Below are 16,397 nucleotides of genomic sequence, written 5' to 3'. Positions count from 1 at the left end.
AGTACCACATACACAGAAAAAGCCAGAAGTGGTACAGTGGCTCGAGTGGTAGAGTGAGAGCCTTGAGCAAAAGAAGCACAAGGACAGTACAGTGCTGAGGCCCTGAGTTCAAGCCCCAGGACTGGCAAAAAAAAAAGTGCCTGAGCAATATTCTTTGAATACAAAGCATAGAATACTAGCACTCAAGATATCTTATCCTTTTTGTCAATCCTGTGTCTCTAACCCCAAAGACAATGTCCCTGTATTGCTACTTCATGTGTCTGGAAAGACACACACACAATGATTTTATTCCTCATCTCCCCCCTGCTCTTTTTGTGCCCTGAGACTTTGTTCCACCCAAGGCAGAGCCTGTATGTGACCTGTGACCTGAACAGGAAATCATAGTTATAGTAGTTTTGCTTGCGAAATTTTTCTCCTTTGTCTTCTCTGCTCTCTACTATATTTCTCTCTGGAAACTATTCATCTCCAAATCGTAATTTGAGATACAAAAAGATAACTTTATAAGGACATTTTTTTGGTGCTCATGATGAAGCCCTCCCTGGAGATCTCTATGAGAGTAAATTTATGCATCGATTGATCTTTTTCAAACTTGAACATTTCCTTTCATCAGATGGATTTCTGGCCCACTGGCAGTCAGTTATCTCCTAAAATATTACTATGGTAGAATTTTCAGTTGTTGATTGGAATGAGTCCAGCACTTAGATATGATTCCATTGTGTTTTGCTTTGAAGTTGCTTTCAGGACTCACTAAAACTTCTGCATATTTGATTGGCTTTTTTTGCCCTGAGTCTTGTGAAGTTTAGCTTCTCTCTCTCTTTCTCTCCCCTCTCTCTTTTTTCTCTCTCTCCCCCCATCTTACCTCTCTATCTATTCTGTCTTTCCGTCCATCTGTCTGTCTGTCTATCTCTGTCAGTCAGTCATACCTCTTGCTTGGTAAGCAGGGGCTCTAACACTTAAGCCATGCTCCACCTTATTCGTGTTTTAGATCTTTTTCAGATAGAGACTCTTGCTTTTTGCTCAGGGCTAGCTTTGGGATGAGATCCTCCTACCCACACTTCATTAATAGTTGGGAATACAAAATGTGAACCCACATGCCTGGCTTATTTTATGAGTTAGGGTCTTACTAACTTTCTTATCATGCCTGACCCAGAACGATGATCCATCTGCTTCCTGAGTAGCTGAGATTATAGGTGTGGACAGTGGAAGTGGACATTAAATTTAAAAAAGCCTTTTCATTCTCTCTTACCCCTCTCCTTCAGCCACCATTTAAAAAATGTAGTTTGTTTGTTTCCAGATGCTTTTAGTCCATTGACAACTCCAGGAGTTCGTGCATGATTTGTCTATTGTCCACTGGCTCATGTTCGCCCAGGAAGACCTGGAGTAGGTTCTGGTGTACAGGGGTCGTTTTGAGTTCCAGTGGCTCTCTGGGTGCAGTGATTCTCTCTTTCCTTCTCAGTGCAATAGCATCAATCCTGAGGGCCTGGCTTGACCAGTGTGCAGAAGACTTCCGGGAGCCCCCCCTCTTCCCTTGCCTTCAGAAACTGCTGGATTATCTCAAACGGATGATGCCAGGCTCTGACCCAGAGAGAAGAGCTCAGAATCTTCTTGAGCAATTTCAGAAGCAGGATGTGGAAACCGACAGTGAGTACTTGTTTCGTCACAGGGAAAAAGCTGGATTCTGATTCTCCAGCATGGAGGTTGTTCCTCATCCGGCTGGATAGGAAACCTTAGTCCCTTGGGTATGGCAAAATGGGGGAGGGTATAACATTATTGAAGTGCTCACTCCAGAACCTTAAACTTGTAGAGTAAAAGGGAGCTTTTCAATACCCTCTAGGTTGGCTCCATCATTATAGATTAAACTGTGAAAGTGGCTCAGAGAAACCAGCTGATTTCCTATGGTTTCTTCTGTCACCAAGATGACTTTCTGTCTTCCCTTGTCAAGCATGCCATACTGAACCCCAGTCTCCTTTTTATTATCTGCCTTATGCCTTCTATCAAATGTAAACCCATCATAAGCGGTCTCCCCAATCCAGAAGACACAGGATTCAATACGCTTCACCTCACAAAAGCTGGAAAGGATGTTTCTCCCTCAGCCTAGAAAGTGTCACCGCAGTGTGTCCCCTGGCAGCACAGATGAACGACCGTCATTTGTCATCTCTAATGGCCTCATCAAAGGAAGTATCTGAGGCTGTTTTTTCCTATTGGAGGAATTTGACCTCCTATTTTTGAGGACAAAGGAATGGCCCCCACTCAAGGTCATGGGATGCATAGAACTATGAGGCTTTAAGGAAGAAGTTCTGACATACTTCCAGCGCAGTGTTTTCTTCCTTCACGGAGATGACAGTTACCATGGCAGCTGACCCACTTGGAGCCTCTGACAGGAACTTCCCCGAAGTGATGCCTGATTTCCTCAGTGAGGGAAGGAAACAGGTCCTAACACAGATAAGAACACTGCCTGGGCTCCAAAGAAAATACAGTAAGCTTCAATTCCACACAGTACCTATTGAACGTTTTATGTGTGGGGGACCAGACACAGGGAGTGCAATTGCATCATTAGAAGCCACTGCCAAAGGCTTTAAATCTCAGATGACTTCATCTGCCTGGAATGCTTGAATACCAGAGCCTCTCCTCCAGCTGCTGGACCTCAGCTCCCTTCAGGGCCTCCCGGCCTGGCTTTGTGCTGGAGTGGAAAATACTGCGTTGGAGGCCAGTTCTCCCCACTGGGGCTGCCCCTGGCTCCAGGCCTAATTGGGGAACCAGTGGGACCAATCATTTGTTCATTTGTTGTCTCCGGCCCAGAACTGGAAGGCAGAGCTCATTTGGCAGGCCAGGCAGGGGACCAGGGCGACTGCCCGAGTTCACAAAAGCTTTTAGGAAATACTCAAGATGGAATTATTTTTTCTAAGTTTAGAAGTTTTTTAATCAAGAAAGCTCTCAACTTTGTTCCTTAAGTATGGGAGTCATGACCCCAGGGGAGCTTTAAGAGCTTGGCCTGCATGTGCTTATTTTACCCAATTTCATGCTAGTAGAAGTTACAAGCTTTCTTATATGTTATTCAGAAGTAAAATTGTGCTTCAGATTTTTGCTTACCCCTGAAAGAGTCCAAAGCTGAAATAGTAAACACACAGACTAGATCCCAGAAAGGCTTTTATAATGTTTATTCCTAGCAACATTCTCTAGATGCATATCAGACTGCTCCAAGTGTTTGGTGAGTAAATGGTGAATGAATCAATGATTGAAGGATTGGGATCACGTCTTACTTAGTACATACATTTTTTGACCATCCTTTACACTGACATAGCTAGCCAAAGGGATGATAGACCCCTTTTGAAGTTTTGTTTGGGACACAGATTTTTTTATTTTTACAATAAATGAGAGAGTTCCAGGGTTGTATGGAGGAAAAGAGATGAATAGACTGATTTGCATCCTCCATATCTTGGGATTGTAGTGCTTCTTAACTTGTACTAGGACAAGACTCTGGAAATAGGCAATGATCCCCTCCTGTCTTTCCCAGTTACATCAGGACCCCATTCACATCAGGATCTTCACCTCAGGTCAGAGGCCAATCTCTGCGTCACTCCCACATTGGGCCCATACCCTGTGGGTAACTTGAAAGAGCCAGTGGTAGAGTCTGCTCTCAGAACCCTCCTTCCCTCTAGCAAAAGCCATGTCAACTTGATCTGAGCTATCTAAGAAAGTTGTTTGGTTCTCCAAAAGGGAAAAAGCTTAAAATACAAACATTCCAGGGAAGCAGTAATCTGCTCATTTTAATTTCTACTAAGAGATAACTGACGGCAACTAGATTTCCCCCCTCCTGGAGAACAGGTTTGGACAGGAAGGAGAGTGGGGAGTATGATGGGAGATGAGATTAGGAAGCCTTGGGAATTGCAGAGAGGATCCTGAGGAGAGAGGCTAGGGATGCAAAACAAGCCACATGGAGTTCTAGCCCTTTCCAAGTGGAGACTGGAGGGCCTATTCTAGGTGCTGGGTGCTTCAGTTTTTTATCTGGAGTTCTGAGTAATGATTGTCATTCCCTACTTTCAAGCTATGCTGTAACTTGCTAATTGATGATCTTGGCGATAGTAAGGCTCAAGTGAATTTAGTTTAAGTCTGTTTTGTTACATACTTCACTGTTGCTGAAAGGAACTCCAGTTTGAGAATTCTGAGAGCTTTATTGGCATTTTTGACACCCAAATGGCTCATCCTCCCTCTTCCCCCAATCCTGGCCTTGGTTCCCGGTAGCCAGGCCACTGGAGTATTGCAATTAGCCACATTAGCAACCACATAGCTGAAGCCTAAGATGAAGGTTACCCCTGAATGTAGGTCCAGATGTGCTTCCTCTGCCTATACCTTGGAGTCTGGTTTATCAGCAATACCCTGAGGCCTCTTGGCTTACTAAAGGATCTGGGAACAGTGGGGACTGACCCTTCATGTCACTCAGATTGTTCACGGTGCTTTCCCTGTGGGTTTTCTGAAGGGTTAGTCCTCTTCTTTCTAAATGAGAAAGCATAGTTTGACTATAAATAAAGCCATATCCAGCATCGCTCACTTCCTTTTCCGTACATGAACAGATGGGCTTCCCAGTATCATCTCCAGCCTGGAAGAGGAAGAGGAACTGGAGGGTGGAGGGTCAGCAGAATTCACATGCTTCTCAGAAGATCTAGTGGCTGAGCAGCTGACCTACATGGATGCAGTAAGTCTTCTTGTGTCTCAGATGTCCTTCTACTAGAACATAGGGTAGTGACAGACCTGGTGGCCAAGAGAACAATAGGGTCATGTAATGGAATGCTTTCACATCTACGAGGGAGGATGTGCTTCTAAAGGCAGGGTTAAAGTGTGACTTGAGTCAATCCTCTGAATAATGCAGGCTTCAGCTCATCTTGCAGTCTCAGGTGAGGGTGCTTTTTTCCTTGGAGCTCAGGTCACAGAAGGAAGTAAGAATTCTAATCCTACAGAAACAAAATCTACCCTGTTCTGTGGGCATTTCTTTCCCTTTAGACTCATAAATATTTCAAGAGCTGAACTGTTTATTTGGAGGATTGTAAAGGGGTCACAGCACAAGTTAGGATAAAGTAAATTCATTGAATCCACATGTGACTCTAGTTGGCAGCTGATTTCCATGTATGCTTCCTGTGCTATTGAAGCTTAAATGCTTTTCTTAGCCATACTTATATGATGATGCTAGTCATATTTCATAGCTTGGTGCTATCTGGCAAATACCAGTTAAAGAAGACTATTAGCAATTATTACAATGGCGTTAGCTCTTCTGCACTTATTTACTCATGAGAAGAGCACATGGAAAATGGCAGTTTCCATCTAGAGAACATGCAAATAAAGTACCAGGAGTAAATCATGTAGAGCATATAAATTCTAATTTCCTTTCTCTTATACAAACTCCTATACATCTTATTTTGAATTGTTCGTTAGATTTTGATTTGTTTAACCAATTATTTTTGATTGCATAGCTGGTAAGTATAAGGAAAAGATAGGAAACTTGTTTGGTTATTACTTTAAGGAACAGAAAAAGATCTGAGAACCCAGCTTTAAATCCCTCACATTCCCCTTTACTGTGTGATTTAGAATAATTTACCATTTGAGCACCTCTTGATTTCTTTGGTTAAATTATGTGAAATGACATTGATGGATGTGGCATGTACTATATTTTTGATGACTTTTTAGGTGGTCAGCAAGCACTCTTTTGGGTTGCAGATAAGTCATGACTGTGAGTGATGATCCAGGACATGCCACAGCAATGAGATTAAAATAACCTTATTTGTTTATTTGACCATACTTGAGTTTCCTTTCAAAACAGCCAAGTTAAAATGGTTTGCATCATTTAAATTTACTTTTGTTCATTGTATTCTATTTGCTCATTTGAGCTGATTTATAAAAAATCGCTTAGGATTTTTCAGATCTATTCATAGGTTAATTCATATGTTAATTACTTTTTTAATATATTAATTTATTTTTTTCTATTGACACATGGGGCAAGTCAAGTAGGAACGTTATCTGTTCCTTCACAAAATACCAGTTCATAGAGGATCCAGATGACAATGTTGGTGCTATCTTTAATGCCAGTTCCCCTTTTGTTCCAGCAACTATTCAAGAAGGTAGTGCCTCACCACTGCCTGGGCTGCATTTGGTCTCGAAGGGATAAGAAGGAGAACAAACATTTGGCTCCCACAATCCGTGCCACCATTTCACAGTTTAATACGCTCACCAAATGCGTTGTCAGCACCATCCTGGGGGGCAAAGAGCTGAAGACTCAACAGAGAGCCAAAATCATCGAGAAGTGGATCAACATCGCTCATGTAATTCTGTTTTAAAATATTCTGTAGGTTTGATGGGTAGTAAGACAATGTCATCCATTTGTTTAAATGCTTTAGCCGTTTGGTTGAAAGACAATCAGAAGACCAAATGTGCAGGCCCATTGGGTTTTGGGATTGCCGCACCAAGGAAAGAAAACAGAAATGACTTCTTATCCTTGGGAGTTTATTATTATTTTCTTCTTCTTCTTCTTTTTTTTTTATTGCTCTCCCGCTTACCTCTTTGCACTGTGGCTCCCCACAGTATGCTAATTTTCTAGGGGAGACATTTCATCTGCTTTTTCTTTTCCATTTGCCACAGGGTGAGTGTCTGTGGGTCTCTGTCCCATGTTCAGTAAAACATGTGTGCGTGTGTCAAACAGACTGACGCTTATCCCAGAATAAATACCCGTGCACTATTCAAGGACTTGGAAATACTGCACTTTCCTAGACTGGAGAGCAAGTGCCTCCTTATAATTTGACAGGACTTTGGGGACTGAGATACTCCCATAGGTCTTTCATGAATCTGGTCCTTTCTCAGGGCCTTACAACCTCAGACCTCAGGCTGGAAAGGCTTGTTTTATGTTCTGCTGAGTATTAGGTCCTGGCTAATCTCTTGGATCAACTGTCTGCATGCCATATGATCCTTAATTCTTAGCATTTTAGTCACGAAGTGAAAATGATAGTATTCAGTTAGTTGGACACATGTTTAGTGAGCTCTGTGTAAGCTATTGCATTATGAACATTAGAGATATAACAAGCATAGAACACAATTGATTTGGTTTGAGTAGTGAAATGATGAAACCTATTGGAATTAGTTGGGCCTGGCCAGTAGAATAGTCAACCACATAATTGCCATAAAAATGGTGAAGTCACTTCTGGTTAGGGTGAGAATGATATTTCAGTTTGGTTGTGAATAATGGTATTTTTGGCATTTGAAAGTTAAAGAAGATTTTACCTTCTAGGTGAAAGAAGCTTCATCAACAAGAAATGAGTTGGGAAGTAATTGTCATATGATTATTCAATTAGCTTATGTTCTGGAGTGTATGGGCCAACCCTTAACCATAATTTTAATTAATTAGGTATTGATTAGATATTACAATTTAGATATAATTAATTAGATACTATAATTTAATTAGATATCTTAACCAATAACCTATGTTATTTGATTTTAATTAAGCCTCGATAGATAGAGGGCATAATATCTGAGTCTTTCATTTGCTCTTTTGTTGCTTTTGACTTAAGAGCAAGGATATTGGTGTCAGATGTAAATAATTTGCCTTATTTTGAGTCATTTAGATGGCCCCTTATTTCAGATATTTGGAATATGCAAAAGTGAGCAAGAGACGATATGTGTCACATGAGCAATTAACATTTCTCCTATTCTAAATTGAGCATGCTTCTCAACAAAAATAACTACAAAAATTCAGATGGAGTGTGATATTATCATGGAATTTCCCCTCTTGGCATTATAAAAATATTTTGCATCATAATCATCATAGCACTTACAGTGCTCTCCATGTTTCAAATATATATGTCCTAAATCCTCTTCACCACTTCACAAGCTTCTGACAAAAATTTAGCAGGTTTTATGAGGCACATTATGGCTCAAACAATGGCTTTTGGTCCAAGTTCAATATAAATTAAGATTTATGTGATATAAGAAATACAGTTTGAGCCGGGCGCTGGTGGCTCACGCCTGTAATCCTAGCTACTCAGGAGGCTGAGATCTGAGGATCGCGGTTCAAAGCCAGTCCGGGCAGGAGAGACCGTGAGACTCCTATCTCCAATAAACCATCAGAAAACCGGAAGTGGCGCTTGTAGCTCAAGTGGTAGAGCGCTCGCCTTGAGCTGAAGAGCTGAGGGACAGTGCCCAAGCCCAGAGTTCAAGCCCCACGACCGACAAAAAAAAAAAAAAAAAGAAAAGAAATACAGTTTGAGGGGCTGGGAAGGTGGCTCAGTGGTAGAGCGCTTGCCTTGCATGCATGAGGCCCTGGGTTCGATTCCTCAGCACCACATAAAGAAAAAGAAAAAAGCCAGAAGTGGCGCTGTTGCTCAAGTGGTAGAGCGCTAGCCTTGAGCTGAAGAGCTGAGGGACAGTGCCCAAGCCCAGAGTTCAGGCCCCACGACCAGAACCAAAACAAAAAACAAAAAAATACAGTTGAATAATTTGAAGTGTATTCCAGGTCCTAGAGCATGAGTAGAAGTGAAGAATACTGATCCTTGGTTCTGTCGTTCTTTTTCTGATATTGAATATTTGTGCTTCTTTCTTTTTTTTTGGGGGGGGGGTCCAGTCATGGGGCCTGAACTCTGCACCTGGGTGCTGTCCCTCAGCTCTTCAGCTCAAGGCTAGCACTCACCACTTGAGCCACAGTGCCACTTCCAGCTTTTTTTTTCTTTTTGGTTATGTGCTGCTGAGGAATCAAACCCAGGGCCTCAGGCATGCAAGGCAAGCGCTCTACCACTGAGCCACCTTCCCAGCCCCTATTTGTGCTTCTTGAAATTATGTAGGCTACTTCATAAATGAACTTCACAAGTAGCCTCCCGACAAGATTATTTGTACTTTTTCTGTACTTTTGCTATAATCCATTTTTATTATTTTGTTTTGTTTTATTTACTTATTTATTTATTTTATTTTATTTTTTGTCATTCGTGGGGTCTGAACTCTGGGCCTGGGCACTGTCCCTCAGCTCTTCAGCTCAAGGCTAGCACTCTACCACTTGAACCACAGCACCACGTCTGGCTTTTTCTGCTTATGTGGTGCTGAGGAATGGAACCCAGGGCTTCATGCATGCAAGGCAAGCGCTCTACCACTGAGCTACCTTCCCAGCCCTAGTCCTTTATTATTGAGAAGATGCTTCAACGATAATAATTCACATGTAGAAAATGTTTCTGACCTATTATGGGCATTTTTGGAGGTACTGGCCTCTGGTGGATTTTTGTTCTGATACCACATCTTCTGGAAAATTCTCTTTTCTAGAAAAGGGACTTGATGCCTCTAGTAGTCCTTTAAACCCCTGGTCTGAGCTTCTTTCTGAATAACGGGTTCCATATGTTTATTACAATTTATATGAGTTCCTTTATTTATTGCAACTCTGCTGATTTTTAAAACACAAAGTTTGGGTTCCGAACCTTTGTTGAACCATGCTGTCATAAGTTCAGTTTCCAGATAGCATATCAGAACTTGTCTGCATGCCTTCCCTTCTTCCTTCCCTCCCTCTGTTCTCCCCCACTCTCCATGCCTCTCTCTTTCTCTCCTTCCATTTCTTCCTACCTTCCTTTCTCAGAAACAGTGTGGAGAGACATTTGTAAAAAATGGATGTGACTTTTATAAAATTATATTGATATTTACTCTAAAGAAGATGTTCAAGGTTTTGTTTGGCATAGTTTTCAGTAGCTAGATTTTGGCAAGCTAAATTAGAAAATGCTGTTTTCCTTCATAGTTAAGATAAGCATTACTTCATGAAATGATCCTTGGAGTTATTTGAATTTATGCCCAACTATCCAGGGGCCTCTTGCCCTACATGTTTTACACAAAGCCAAGTATACTGACAGGCTCTATTCAGTAATAAACAGTGTATGTGATACCCTCCCACGTGCCTGTATGTGAAGCATCTCTTTTGACATATGCGTAGTCCACTCACCAGGCCAGGCAAGAATGGAACCCTGTTCCTGACTGCTTTTTACTCCCTGATACTCATGCAGCAAGACATTGACTCCAATTCCATCAGCCTGCTGATGCTCTAGGTTCACCTCCTTATGGTACCAAAGTTTAAGTAGGCGCCTCTTTCCATATCCAGAAAATGACAGAGTATTTCCATTCTTTTTCTATTTTGTTTTAAAACAATGCAAAATGAATCTTACTTTAAAAGCCCAGGTTATTTTGAAAGCATTGAAGCACCGAGGTGTTTCTGAAGGTTTTTTGATTGTGGGACAAGCCAATGAGAAATCAAATGAATGTGTATAAAAATATTTCCCTTTGGCTAAGAGCATAAAAGCCAAAGTTCAACTTGTGGTGAATTTTTACTGCTAAATTATATCCACCTCTCAGGACAGGGTTGGTCATGAGATGTTTGAAACTATGTGAACTCAAAGTGGCTGCTGCCAGTTGGTGGTGTGGGTCTAAAGGATCCAGTGATTCTTCATGTGTATTTTTAGGATGTGTGTTTTGGACGGAAGAAAGTCGCTTTCTGTAGCATAGCGCTGTCTCCTCACCTCCATTCGTGTTTTTACTGGGGAGGCTGGAAACTATAAAACTGTAACAACAACGCAAAAATATATTAAAGGGAGAAAAACAAGCCTACAGTGCCAAAATCTATAAAGTGTTTTAGTGACTGGGGAGGGAAGAAGGAGCCACTTTTTTGATGTGCAGTATTTATACAGCTGCTTATTTAGTGGTAAGAATTCAGAGCAGCTGTGATACCTCTACCACAGGAAACCACCAACTCACTGTAATACTGATATTTATGCCTTTTATGTCTTCATCATTCCCCTTACAGGAATGTAGAATCCTGAAGAATTTTTCCTCCTTGAGAGCCATCGTATCTGCACTGCAGTCCAATTCCATCTATCGGTTGAAAAAGACCTGGGCTGCTGTCCCAAAGTAAGTTCCCCAAGTGTTTGTTCCGCTCTCCTCTGTCCCAGTGATTAGCTGCTGTCCCAGTGCTCTGGAGTCTTTACCTTTCAAGTTCGTTTTATGTGGCAAGAGGAACATATTTGAAATCCTCTGTGTGTTCTGGAGAGGGTGCATTTCATACACAGTCATTAGTGAGTTCTGTGGCAGGGTTGCTGTAGAAATCATATTCCATCTCAAAGTGTGTGAGAGTCATGGTTATTGGTTTTGGGGGCTGATTTGAAGGCTGTCCTTACTTTTTGGATTTTGAAGGATGAAATATAGGGTTAAGAAGTTAGGGCAATTTTCCATCACTCTTGGTTATTTTTCAGCCTCATTCCATAGTCCCAGGCTATTCCAAGCTGTGAGGGATAATGGGTGCTGTTAGGATACTAGTTCTAGATGTTCAGTAGGAAACTATTTTCTCCATTCTTGCTCCAGCATATTAAAAGGCAGAGCCAAAGAAACACAAGTTGCATGGTTTCCCTCATTTGTGGTAACTAGAATGTGCCTATTAATATACAAGTAAACATACTGGATGGTAAAAGAAAAAAATGCACTGGGACATGATAAATCATACAGGTCGCTAGGCATTCACACAGGATGAGACCAAAGGAGGATATTTGTAGGAGAGGCTCCCATAGGTACAATAGCTATGTGTATCTGACCATACAAAATAATATTTATTGAAATGAACTCCAGGAAGTAGAAACAAGAGGACTTTTTTTTCTTTGTTGCTGTTTTTGTTTCCTTTTGTTTGCTTATTTATCTGTCTTTGGAAGGGTTTGAGGGCGTACAGAAATTGTAGGATAGGAAGTGGAGCTGTGGCTCAAGTGGTAGAGCACTCACCTTGAGCTGAAGAGCTGGGGGACAGCACCCAGGCCCAGAGTTCAAGCCCCACGACAGATCCAAAAAAAAAAAAAGAAATTGTAGGACAAAGGGTGAACAAATTCAGCAGTGATACTCACTAGATATTACGTGGAAAATGAATTGTGGGATGGGATGGAAAAGCTGAGAGAGCGAGGGAAGGGGTGACATTGCTCAAAAAGATATGTACTCTTTATCTGATTTATGTAACCATAACCCCTCTGTATATCACATTTACTATAACAATAAATAAATTAAAAGAATACTTAAAATAGAGAAAAAAAAAAGCCTGCAAGTGTTCCTCTCTAGGTCTCCCACTGAGATTACTAACTGACCAGGTCCTGTTCTGTGTTTCTTCTGATTTCTTAGAATAGTTGACAATTTAGTATTCTTTATATATCACTGTAGCTACCATCTCTACTTATATAACTTTGCCTGCAGACCAGACATCTTGTATTTGGCAAAGGAGAGGATGGTCAGAGAGGGACAATTCTGGTCCTGTGTCAGAACAGATTTAGAGGTTAAGACTTGTGTCATGGGTACCAATCATACCAGCAGTGTCCAAAGCTTCCTGGGTTTGAGCTTAGGTCAGGATGTCGGGCTGCATCAGGGAAGAATGGGGAATATCTGCATGTCTGTCTCAGAAGGCAGTAAAATATGTTTGAGGAGGGGTGACAGCTGGTTCTGGAGATGGGACTTTCCCATAGCGGAAGTGGCAGCTTTTCTAATCAGAATGGAGATCTAGATTCTCACTGTCAGTGAGAGCTGCTTAAGCCCTAAGGGGCTGGACTCATTGACAAACCAGAATTTCACAAATCTTCAGGATTCAAGCTTGCTGATGAGCTGATATCTTTATTCAGAGGGGTCTCTCATATTATGTTTTAAATCTTTCTGTGATGGGTAAAAAGAGTTACCGTAGATTATCTTAAGATTACAAGGCCAGCCATTTGGAGTCCAAAGCTTATGCTGTGTTTATGATACCACTGTCTATCAGGAGAAAAACTGGCAGATAGGCTGTCCAAAGTCCAATGTAATTTTCTTGATCGCTGCCCTTTTCTTGAGTTCTTTGTCCTCTTTTATTATTTTCAATAACGAAGGTGACTCTGTTTGAAACTGCTTAGTTGATTGATTCTCACAGATACTTTACAAAAGATGTGGGCCATGGAAATCATTACATGATAGTCCCTGGTGAACTAGAATAGGAAGACCAGGAAGAGATAGTGTCCTCCTGCCCCATGCCTCGTATCACCTCCCCTCCCCTCCCCACCATTCCACCCTGCTGTGGTATCAGAAACAAGGAGAATGCAGCCATGTCTTTTTTGCAACCGTATCTTTTTTTAGTGGTTGAGTAATAGGACATTATGGAGAATTCACCTAGCCAACCTAAGACTGCTTCTCGAGCAAGTTTGAAGGCAAAACAACAATTAAAATAGCAAACTTGTATCTTTTAAAAAAGCATTATCGTATTTTTAAAAATAGAATCTTATTTTCTTGTTATTATTAAGTAGTTCTACAGAGGGGCTACCATTTCATAAGGCAGAGAACGAGTACAATGCCACCCTTTCCTTCACTTTTCCCAGTTTCCCCTTCTCACCCCTGCCCTCAAGTTACCATAGCTCATTTTCCACATAATGTATACTGAACAACATGTTTACATTTCTTCTCCCTTCCTCTCTTCTTTTCTGTACCCCTTCTGTCCTAACTAAAAAGAAAAAGAACCAAGCAAAAATAAACACCACCACCCCCCACAACCCTGTTTCCACTTCCTGGAATTGGTTTCAATAAACGATATTTTAAACGTTCAGATAAGTTACACTTTTAAGTTCATCTTCTAAGGGTATCTTCCTTTAGTCTAGCTGTGTGTGAATGTCTAAAGTCCTGTATAGTCTCTGTATATGTTGTACAGAGGGTTACAGTTACATGAGTAGGGTAATGAGTACATTTCTTAGCAAGCGTTGTTACCTTCTCCTTTCCCCCCCCCCACCATCACTTCCCTCCCCACCTCCCCGACTCCTCCCCCCTCCACCCCCCCACACATTGTAAAGTTCATTTTCAACATAGTGTCTGGTACATCTCATCGCCACAGTGGGTCAGCCTGCATCCCCATTTAAGCGTTCCCCAATATCCCTTCCCCTCCCCAAATTATAAAAATGTATATACAAGGTGCAGAACACCGGAATCAAATCTAGTGAAAACAGGGGTTATACCATGGGGGTAGAACATACACAAGGAAAAAAAAGAATCACATAGAGCATTATAAGAACAATAAAAATGCTAATAAGAAAAAAAAAACATTTGTGTCCCTGTCTTGGGGTACATTTTGCTTAACATTGTTTCATGTGGTCATATGTACATAGTCTTTTTTTTTTGTTGTTGTTGTTGTTGTTGTCGGTCGTGGGATTTGAACTCTGGGCCTGGGCGCTGTCCCTCAGCTCTTCAGCTCAAGGCGAGCGCTCTACCACTTGAGCTACAGCACCACTTCCGGTTTTCTGGTGGTTTATTGGAGATAGGAGTCTCACAGTCTCTCCTGCCCGGGCTGGCTTTGAACCTCGATCCTCAGATCTCAGCCTCCTTAGTAGCTAGGATTACAGGCGTGAGCCACCAGCGCCAGGCTGTACATAGTCTTTGACCTTCTTTGCTTGTCCTAGACATGTCCTAGTAATTGCAAACAAGGGAAACCATGGGACCTATGGTTCTTTGGCCTGGCTTACTTCACTTAATATAATTTTTTTCCAAGTCTTTCCATTTCCTAACAAATGAGGCAATGTCATTTTTTCTGACAGAGGCATAGAATTCCATGTCCAGTTGTATTTTAGATTTAGCTTCCACATATGAAAAAACACTTCATGCGCTGTGTGTCCCTCTGAACTTCACTTACCTCATTTAACATGATTTGTTCTAGGTCCATCCATTTCTCTGCAAATGACATAATATTTTTTTACTCATCTATTATAGGGCATCTGGGCTGTTTTTATAACTGGGCTATTGTGAATAATGCAGCAAGGAACATGGATGTTCAAATGTCTTTAATGAATCCTGATTTGTAATGATCTGGGTAGATGTCCGAGAGTAGCTGGGTCATAGGAAGGAAAGTTCTCCATATAATTTTTTGAGGAACCTCTGAACTTCCTTCCAGAGTGGTTGTACTAGTTTATATTCCCACCAACAGTGCAACAGAGTTCCTTTTCCCCCATATTCCCTCCAGCATTTGTTGTTGTTCAGATTCTTGATGTTGGCCAATCCAATTGAGGTGTGCTAGAATCTCAAAGTTGTTTTGATTTGCATTTCCTTTATGGCCAGCGATATTATGAGGAGTCTCTCATATGTCTATTTGCCTTTTTTTGGGGGGGGTCCGGTCATGGGGCCTGAACTCTGGGCCTGGGCGCTGTCCCTCAGCTCTTCAGCTCAAGGCTAGTGCTCTACCACTGAGCCACCTTCCCAGCCCCCCATTTTTACTTCTCTTCCTGAGAAGTTTCTCTTTAGCTCCTTTGCCCCATTTATTGATTGGTTAATTAGTTTTCTGGAAGTGTTGATTTTTTTTGTGTACTTGTATCTTTTTTTTGTTTTGTTTTGGGTCCGGTCGTGGGGCCTGAACTCTGGGCCTGGGCGCTGTCCCTCAGCTCTTCAGCTCAAGGCTAGCGCTCTACCACTTGAGCCACAGCGCCACTTCCGCGTTTTTTCTTTTTGCTTATGTGATGCTGAGGAATGGAACCCAGGGCCTCAGGCATGCAAGGCAAGTGCTCTACCACTGAGCCACCCCTGTGCACTTGTATCTTAATCATTGTGTTTGGTTGTCATATGAGAAGATCCATTCATCGAGGTGGCTTTTTAAACTACTTTTCAAAAACAAACACAAAAAAATCAGCTTCTGGAAAGCTAAATTCTGTTTTGAGTGTCTAGTTTGATTGATTGATTGATTGCCAGTATTAAGATTTGAACTCATGGCCTCTACATTTGGGAAGCTGTCACTTTCCCACTTGAATCATACCTCAAATTAATAGCAAAAAGCTGGTGTGTGTGTGTGTGTGTGTGTGTGTGTGTGTGTGTGTGTGTGTGTGTGTGTGTGTGTGTGTGTGTGTGTGTGTGTGTGTGTGTGTGTGTGTGATGGTAACAGGCTTGAAATCAAGGCCCCACTCACTTAGTTTTTTTACTCATCACTAGTGTACTATCACTTGAGCCACACCTTCAGTCTTTGCTGGCTATTTTGGAGGTTGGATTTCTAGGACTTTTTTGGCCACAATGGCTTCCAACTTTGATTCTCTGGCCTTTGATCTTACCCTCCTAAAGAGCTAGGCCTACAGACAGGAGCCCCTAGTACCTGGCTGGTTTGTCTCTTAATTATCTAGTTGGTTTGTATTTTAACAGGGATGCTGGAGAATATCAATTCCTTAGGGAAGATCCTTCCATATCAGCTTTGTTCACTCCATTGATAAGTTGAAGAGACAGGGGTCAAGATATCTAATTATCTTACTTACGTAACTGTAATTCCTCTGTACATCACCTTTACAATAACTTTTTAAAAAAAAGATATCTCATTTGGCTATCACTTTCCCTATAATCTTTACATTTTTGGCTTTCAGATAGATGTTACCTACTTACTTTTCTCTAATTAG

General features: G+C 41.6%; 1 protein-coding gene across 4 annotated transcripts in view; it reads left to right on the top strand.

Annotated features, from left to right (window-relative positions):
* Positions 1-16,397, top strand: part of Rgl1 (ral guanine nucleotide dissociation stimulator like 1) — a 246,838-nt gene that overhangs the window by 197,172 nt on the left and 33,269 nt on the right. For all 4 annotated transcript variants that reach the window (XM_070034281.1, XM_070034279.1, XM_070034282.1 and 1 more), the window contains 4 exons: positions 1,457-1,641; positions 4,572-4,693; positions 6,096-6,311; positions 10,805-10,908. In XM_070034281.1, the coding sequence (XP_069890382.1) occupies positions 1,457-1,641; positions 4,572-4,693; positions 6,096-6,311; positions 10,805-10,908 (627 nt within the window). The remainder of the gene's footprint in view (positions 1-1,456; positions 1,642-4,571; positions 4,694-6,095; positions 6,312-10,804; positions 10,909-16,397) is intronic.

Source organism: Dipodomys merriami, unplaced genomic scaffold (genome assembly GCF_024711535.1).
Source record: "Dipodomys merriami isolate MVZ:Mamm:240054 unplaced genomic scaffold, mDipMer1.0.p SCAF_24, whole genome shotgun sequence".
Lineage (NCBI taxonomy): Eukaryota > Metazoa > Chordata > Mammalia > Rodentia > Heteromyidae > Dipodomys > Dipodomys merriami.
The sequence above is the reverse complement of the archived record's forward strand: the minus strand, read 5'-3'. Positions and strand labels throughout refer to the sequence as shown.